At 46.5% G+C, this 8,814-nt stretch overlaps 1 protein-coding gene across 1 annotated transcript; it reads left to right on the forward strand.

Moving 5' to 3' along the window:
- The first annotated feature begins 1,794 nt into the window (after positions 1 to 1,794).
- Positions 1,795 to 4,097, forward strand: LOC109398898 (probable cytochrome P450 28a5). Its single transcript, XM_019671351.3, has 3 exons — positions 1,795 to 2,094; positions 2,177 to 2,423; positions 2,816 to 4,097. Exons 1-3 carry the CDS (start codon positions 1,910 to 1,912, stop codon positions 3,881 to 3,883), a joined length of 1,500 nt encoding a protein of 499 aa, XP_019526896.3. The 5' UTR covers positions 1,795 to 1,909; the 3' UTR covers positions 3,884 to 4,097.
- The last annotated feature ends 4,717 nt before the right edge of the window (positions 4,098 to 8,814 follow it).

Raw genomic sequence — 8,814 nt, forward strand, 5'->3', positions numbered from 1 at the left:
AAAAGTGCCCAAAAAAGGTGACCTTACTGTATGCGGTAATGGGCGGGGTATCATGTTGCTGTGCATCGTTTTCAAAATCCTCTTCAAAGTGATCCTTAACCGGATACAGGAGAAGATTGACGCAACTCTTCGGTGGAAGCAAGCAGGATTCCATGCCGAACGATCCTGTGTAGACCATATTATCTCGCTCTGTATAATCTTGAAGCAAATCAATGAATTTCCAGAATGTCTCTACTTGCTGTTCATTGATTACGAAAAAGCTTTCGACCGTTTCTATCATGGAAACATGTTGGGAGCTCTCAGGCGCAAGGGTGTCCCTTAGAAAATCATCGGCCTCATTGAAGCACAGTACAGGGCATTTTCGTGCAGAGTACTGTACAACGGCATCCCATCCGGGTCGTCGCTAGAGTGAGGCAAGGATGCATCCTATCACCGCTACTGTTCCTTATCGTAATCGACCATGAGGTGCGATTGATCGTGAACCGATTGATCTAAACGACTTTGAATTGGCTGATGACGTCGCTCTCTTAGCTCAACGGCGTTCTTATATGCAGAGTAAGCTCGATGATCTTGCCGATCACTCCTCGGCGACAGGTCTCACCATCATCATCGTCAACAAGACCAAATCGTTGGATATAAACACGGTCAACCCTTCCAGCTTTACGGTAAGTGGGCAAGCAATAGAGTATGTCGAAAGTTTCCAATATCTTGGTAACCAAATGGTGGCCGATGATAGCACCAGGATCGACATAGGTACACGGATCAAGAAGACGAGGGCTGCTTTTGCACGTTTAAGAAATGTATGGAAACACAATCAGTTTAGTCGACGCACCAAAATCCTAATTTTCCACTCTAACGTGAATCCTGTGCTTCTGTACGCCAGTGAAACTTGGTGTGTATCAGTGGAGAACACTCAACGGCTGCTTAGTGGTCTCACAATTGGATCTCCAACGTGGAGCTCCATCGTGTCGAAGTCAACAAAAGCCGATGTGTTGCGAAAGAAATTTGGGAGCAAAAGTGGAGGTGGGTCGTTCCCACTCTACGTAGGGGCGAAATCTGCAATCAAGCATTATATTGGAACCCGGTCGGACATCGCAGCAGAGGCAGACCCAAAGGCTCATTGCGGCGCAGCCTCAAAAGGAAATAAAGGAAGTTCACAGAAATTTGACCTGGTCATAGGTCAAGGCGATGGGCGGGTAACCGCCCAGGATTGAGATCTTTCAATTCGGCGTTCTTCACCATCATGGGTGATCGATCAGGACTGTAAGTAAGTAGTTCTAGCATTAGGGAAACACAACAAAAAGAACGGAATTAAACCCGTCACCCAGCATGGTCTGGTTGAATATCCATGAGATTTTCGCTACTTGGGCCGTACTGCTATAATTATAATTGTCGAAATTTTCAGTTTGATCATCTGCCGTGCACATGGTTCAACAACTTTCTTACTGTCGGGGTAATCCATAAATTTGGCCCCGCCTTAATTCGATCCTTTAACATTTCTAGTATCTGCCTTCCTTCACCGAGCAATCGTCCTACTTATGCGCGAGAAGAACCTCCACCAACCATGCATCCAATATCCAATGTATTACACAAGGTGACAAAACATTCCACGGGTGTGTCAATTATCAACATAAAGATTAGCTCCGAACCCGGCAAACTGTGAACGTACGGTTGGATCAACTCAATAATTCTGTGATAAGAATAAAATTATTGCCGACTACCAACCGTTGAGTTTGGACAGATATATTTATTTAAGGAGCACCGTTGAATTTCAAACCCCATTGAGAGTGTGCGCAGCTACTAGAAATCCACGATTTAAAACTCTCACGCTCGCGCTGCTCGCATCAGTTATCGTTTGTCGGTTTTCGTTGAGAGGTGGTGCTCGCACCTCATTCTGATATTCGTAAAAATGTTTATAACGATCACCTTAATCGTTTCGGCAATAACAGCCATTTATTTATATTTGACATGGAACATCGGTTACTGGAAGAAACGCAATGTGCCCGGTCCCAATCCTATTCCAGGACTGGGTAACTTTCCGTCGTTTTTGCTGCAAAAACGTCCCGTCACCGAAGAAATGGACGACGTGTATAGGTGAGAACAGTGTTGACATACTTCTCTGGGTGCGCCAAGTGTCTCAATCAAGATGCATTAAAAAATTCAATTGATATTGCAGGGAGTACAAATCGAAGTACAACTTTGTCGGTGTGTTCAGCAATCGTTCACCGAGAATTTTGATCACATCAGCGGAACTGGCCAAGGATATACTGCTAAAGAATTTCAAGAACTTCCACGACAATGAGTTTGGCGAGTTGACAAACAAGGAGATCGATCCGCTGCTGGGTCGTAATCCATTTTTGTTGACCGGTGACGAGTGGAAGGCAAAACGAGCCGAAATTACGCCCGCGTTTACTACTTCTCGAGTAAGATATTGAAAACGATAACTCTTGTTTTTTTTTGGTTATTTCCGATTGTGAACCAAAAAATCCTAATGTTTTATTACTTTAACATTCATATCCCTATTGGATCTTTATCAAGATGGATTCGAGTTCAGGTCTCGGACCGCTTTCGCTACTGTTTGTCCATATTCACAATGGCGATTGAGGAATTGAAAAATCTAAATGACAATAAAACTACCCGATTCCTTGATAAAGATTTGGTAGGGATCGAAACGTCGGAGCTAGGAAACAGAAGGTTGTTTTTGATCTCACAATCGGACTGAACAGTCGAGAAATACTACAAAAAAAAAAAAACAAGGACAGTCGTCTGAACAAAGTACCTTTGTTCCACAAATAAACTTATTTTATAATTTCAGATGAAAGCTCTATTTCCGTTGGTAGAAGATGTATGCTCCAAAATGACCAAATACGTGAAACAAAATCGGGGAACTGCTCTAGACACCAAGGAACTGTCAGCCAAGTTTACCACGGATGTTGTTTCCAGCTGTATTTTTGCTTGCGACGCGCAATCATTCACTAGCGAAAAGCCGGAAATCCGTGAACAAGGACGTAAACTCATCGATCAATCGTTCTCTTCGATCGTGACTCTGATTTTCATCTTCAATTTTCCAAAGTTGGCAAACCTTTTCAACGTAAGTTTCCTTCCAAAGTCATTAGAAAAATTCTTCACTAATCTGATGGAAGAAGCCATACGTCACCGTGGAGCCAGTGGGACAACCAGAGCCGATTATCTGGACTATCTAATCAGCTTGAGGCAAAAGAAGCAATTATCTGAACTGGACATGGCCGCTCATGGAGTGACGTTCTTCATCGATGGTTTTGAAACTTCGAGCGTGGCCATATGCTTCATGTTGTATGAAATTGCCAGAAATTCTAAAGTACAAAAGCGATTGAGGCAAGAGCTTCTAAAGGTCACTGGCGACGATGGAACTGTATCGTATGACGTCCTTCTCGAGCTTCCCTACCTGGATCAAGTTGTCAACGAAGGTCTTCGTCTGTGGCCACCAGCAGCTTTTCTTTCGAAGAAGTGTGTAGAACCGATGGAGCTGCCTCTGACGGGAACCCGGAATGTAACTATTGAAAAAGATGTATGCGCCATCATCAATGTCTGGTCTCTGCATCGTGATCCGGAGTACTACGCCGATCCCCTGACCTTCGATCCGGATCGATTTAGTCCAGAAACTGGCGGGACCAGCCCTTACCGAGAGAAGGGTTGTTTCATCCCGTTCGGCGATGGACCTCGTCAGTGTCTGGGAATGAGGTTTGCTCGCATGCAAGTGAAACGTTGCTTGTATGAAGTGGTCAAAAATTTCGAAATCGCAGTCAACCCAAAAACAAAAGAACCCATGAAGTTGGACCCCAAACAGATCCTGACGATGCCATTTGGTGGAATATGGCTGGATTATGAACCGATTTCAAACTAAGGTAAAAACTAAAACAATCATCTATAAACTGATGTTAAAAGTTATTATGAATTTGTAAATATTAATTCCTGGGTTTGCTAGGCTATGTATACCTTAACTATGTTTGGTGCATATGAAGAATTTTCGTTATCCTGCTTTTTTGATACGTGAATAAAGAGCTCTCTTTTTAATTTGTCTTATTTATTGGAAATAAATCAAAATAATAAGAACCATATTTCTGTTTGTCTATGAATTAACTCGTTGTAACTACCATCGAACCAGCATCCACTACCTCCACCACCACTACCGCCGGTGTCACTGCTACAACTCTTACTGTTTCCTCGATTGCTTGTACAACAGCTGACGACACTAGCTCAATAGCTGCCACCGCCGTCGACAATTCGGTCCCATTATCAAACTTCACTATCACCGCTGGCCCTGTAGTCACTAACGAGCGTCTCTCGAGGGAAAATATCTCAGACTGAAACACTTTTTCAGCAACAACAGCAGAAGGTATCCAAGCTGGAGAATTCTTCTATTTACCTTTGGGCTATCCCTAAGTCACGGTAAGACCATCAATATACCCTGAGCCAAGTGCTGAGCTGTAGTAGCGTAACATTGGCCGGTCCGATGACGTTGGGTATCCAAAGGTAAACAACCTAGATGCGTCTATTTACCTTTGGGCTATCCCTAAGTCACGGTAAGACCATCAATATACCCTGAGCCAAGTGCTGAGCTGTAGTAGCGTAACATTGGCCGGTCCGATGACGTTGGGTATCCAAAGGTAAACAACCTAGATGCGTCCAATAAGCTTATTCTGATCGAGCTTCTCAGCTCCCTTGAGTGGCGAAGAGTCTGGTGATACTTACCTTACCGGTCAGGCTAAGGCCGGGGTGGCCTCTGCTGTACATAGTAGCCGCCTCCATTCCACTCGGTCCATGGCTGTTTGTCTCCAGTTCCGCACTCTGCGTAGGGTCCGCAGATCGTCCTCCACTTGGTCGACCCACCTAGCTCGCTGCGCTCCACGTCTTCTTGTACCGGCCGGATGACTCTCGAGAACCATTTTAGTCGGGTTGCTATCCGACATCCTGATGACGTGACCCGCCCACCGTAGCCTCCCGATTTTCGCGGTATGGACGATGGTTGGTTCTCTCAGCAGCTGATGCAGCTCGTGGTTCATTCGCCTTCTCCAAGTCCCGTCTTCCATCTGCACTCCGCCGTAGATGGTACGCAACACCTTCCGTTCGAAAACTCCAAGGGCGCGTTGGTCCTCTGCACGTAGGGTCCATGTTTCGTGCCCATAGAGGACTACCGGTCTAATCAGCGTTGTGTAGATAGTTAACTTCGTGTAACGGCGAACTTTATTCGATCGTAGAGTTCTGCGGAGTCCAAAGTAAGAACGATTTCCTGCCACAATGCGCCTCTGAATTTCTCTGCTGGTGTCGTTGTCGGCGGTCACCAGTGAGCCCAAGTACACGAATTCTTCAACCGCCTCGATTTCATCACCGTCGATCGGAATCCGGGGTGGCGGGCGCGGTGATTCCTCCCTGGAGCCCTTTGCCATCATGTACTTTGTTTTCGACACATTAATGACTAATCCGATTCGCCTGGCTTCACTATTTAGTCGGATGTACGTTTCCGCCATCGTCTCAAATTTACGATTGATTGATTGATTTGTCTTTATTAGAGAGACTTTCAGCCCTTGGCTGGTTCGTCTCTTCAAATTTACGAGCAATAATATCAATGTCATCGGCGAAACTAAGCAGCTGAACGGACTTCGTGAAAATCGTCCCACTCGTGTTTATCCCCGCTCTTCTTATTACACCCTCCAAAGCAATGTTGAACAGCAAGCACCATCACCTTGCCGTAACCCTCTGCGAGTTTCGAAGGGACTCGAGAGTGTCCCTGATACTCGAACTACACACATCACTCGATCCATCGTCGCCTTGATCAACCGTATCAGTTTATCCGGGAATCCGTATTCGTGCATAATCTGCCATAGCTGTTCTCGATCGATTGTATCATACGCCGATTTGAAATCGATGAACAAGTGATGTGTGGGCACGTTGTATTCGCGGCATTTCTGCAACACCTGGCGGATGGCGAACATCTGGTCCGTTGTAGCGCGTTCACCCATAAATCCAGCCTGATATTGCCCCACGAACTCTCTTGCAATCGGTGATAGACGGCGGCATAAAATTTGAGAGAGTATCTTGTAGGCAGCGCTCAGTAGTGTGATCGCGCGGTAGTTCCCGCAATCCAACTTGTCGCCCTTTTTGTAGATGGGATACACGATACCTTCCATCCATTCCTCCGGTAATACTTCCTCCTCCCAAATCTTGGTAATGACCCAGTGTAGTGCTCTCACCAGTGCTTCTCCACCGTATTTCAGAAGCTCGCTTGGGAGTTGATCTGCTCCAGCGGCTTTGTTGTTTTTCAACCGGCCAACCTCCTCCTCAATCTCTTGAAGGTCAGGGGCCGGAAGTCTTTCGTTCTGTGCACATACTCCTAGATCTGTTACCACGCCACCTTCGGTACTTGCAACGTCGCCATTGAGGTGCTCATCGTAATGCTGCCGCCACCTCTCGACCACCTGACGCTCGCTCGTGAGAATATTCCCGTGATTATCTCGGCACATGTCGGCTTGTGGCACAAAGCCTCTGCGCGAGCGGTTCAGCTTCTCGTAGAACTTTCGTGTGTCCTTAGCGCGGTACAGCTCTTCCATCGCTTCGCGATCTCGTTCTTCCTGCTGGCGCTTCTTTCCTCCGGAAGACTGGGTTCTGCCTGTTCCGCGCCTGTTTGTAACGTGCCTCATTCGCTCTCGTACGGTGTTGCAGCATTCTCGCCCATGCTGCATTCTTCTCGTTTTTAAACTGTTCACATTCGCCGTCGTACCAGTCGTTTCTGTGATTCGGAGTCGCGAAACCTAGTGCTGTAGCCGAGGTACTACCTATGGCGGATCGGATGTCCCTCCAGCCATCTTCAAGTGTAGCTGCGCCAAGCTGCTCTTCCGTTGGTAGGGCCACTGCTAACTGCTGCGCGTAGTCTTGAGCCAAAACGGTGAGTCGATAAGGAGAGCATCCAATATAGCTCTGGTCCTCACAAGTTCCTACCTCATGCTTCCACGGGTCAAGCGATGACAAAGACCGCCAGCTAAGAGATGGCCAGCTAAGCACATGGTAGTGCAGCCTGGGCACTGTTGTCCTTCTGACTTCAGCTAGATTGAGGAGGTACGATCCGAGTGTCTGTTCACCAAGGAGGTGCGGCTCAAACAGCGTCTGTTCTGGCATCCAGCGGCTGAGTAAGAAACGCTGCACCACGCCCAGCTAGATCCAAGGTGGTAGCCCCATCAGCGTGGTCGTCCCAGTGTTGGTTGGGACGTTAAACAGAACTGGCACGATGGCTCTCCGGCGAGACAGGAGTGTTGGCGTAGGCCCAATAAGCCACCCGTAAAAATCCCCATTGCGAATAACATAGGAGAAAATACGACTCGAAAGAATCTGGTGATCCCGATACTAAAACCCAGCAGCCAGACGCACGAGCCATCCGGTTTTCAGTCCATCTCTATCACGTGTTGCCTTTCAAAAGGGGTCGAATGCATGTTAACACATTATCTGCATCCAAATTTTCATGTACATACTCCCATGACATTCACGTTGTCGTGTCTGATCCCACCATCGCCGCCAGTCGTAGGAAGGCGCAGGTAGTCGTGACCAGGGTAGCAGGGTAGCCAAATGGATTACATCTGTAGGGTTTACCATGTCGGCCCCAGAGAGTGTTCGCTGCCACATATGCTTTCCGTCATCAACAATGTACGGTACCGACGACCGCCACGGTACAATTTAGAGCGACTAAATCAACCGGTTGTCACCTCCGCATACGCGCAGAATCTCGAGGCCCCTCTAGAGAACTGTTGGAGTACAGTGAAAGCAGCCATCAACGACGCAGCCAAGAGCACCATCGGGTACGTGGAACGGAATCGACGGAACGAATAGTTCGACGAAGAGTGCAGAACGGTTTTGGAGGAGAAGAACGCAGTGTGGACGGTAATGCTTCAGCAAGGGACCCTGTTGCGACGCCGCATAAAGTAAGTTTTCTGGGCCGGTCTAAAAAATGAACCAGTCTAGCGGCAGCATAAGTGCAGCATGACAGTTCTCGCGCGCTGGTAGTGGTAGAGTAAAGAGGGACGAAATTGGGTGATAAACTGGTAGAACAAGCGATAAATAAACAAGGAAAAAAGTGCAGTTTCGCCATCGCATTAGAAACAGTCGAAGTAGTTTTGAAGCTGTAGATTTATCTTGTTTATTTCGAATGTGATAATTAGTTGGAGTCGAAAGTAGTTGGAAGTTGCCAAAGTCGCAGTGCTGTGTTTAATAATCATTGATTTCGTAAGTAGAACCTGGAGAGAAAGATAGTCAGTGAAAACTATATGTATACTTACCGGGATATTTCTCCTTAGACGCACACCGGTCTGGTGATTCCTAAAATAAGGAAAATTACCAAAAAACTTACCGTGCCGGTGGATCCTTATGTAAGTAGTCGCAGAAGAGAAATAGTGTGTGAATTTGGACTGATAATCAAACATATTTATGACCCCACAACAGCATCCAAGCAACATATTTCAATTAGGGTAGCGGCCCTTAGTTCAATCCAATCACATTTGTAAATCGGATGAAAGAAGTCGTGGCAGAGGAAACCACTTAATTGTAAGTTGGTAGTTATTAAGTTTGTGTTGTCAATTGTGTTAATTGAATTCTTTTGTAAATAAATTTCAGTTTAAGCGTTGCTTCAAAAAACCTGAGCCGCTGTAAAAATCTGGTTTCCCTCTCGGGAACATTCTTAAAAAGTAAGTGACACCCGCGAAGTGACTTCCCCGAAGTTGTGTCAAGTGAGGAGTGAAAACCTGCAGCAAGATGGCTTCCGATGCAGAATCCACCCACGACCAAACCTCC

Source organism: Aedes albopictus, chromosome 3 (genome assembly GCF_035046485.1).
Source record: "Aedes albopictus strain Foshan chromosome 3, AalbF5, whole genome shotgun sequence".
NCBI classification, from domain to species: domain Eukaryota; kingdom Metazoa; phylum Arthropoda; class Insecta; order Diptera; family Culicidae; genus Aedes; species Aedes albopictus.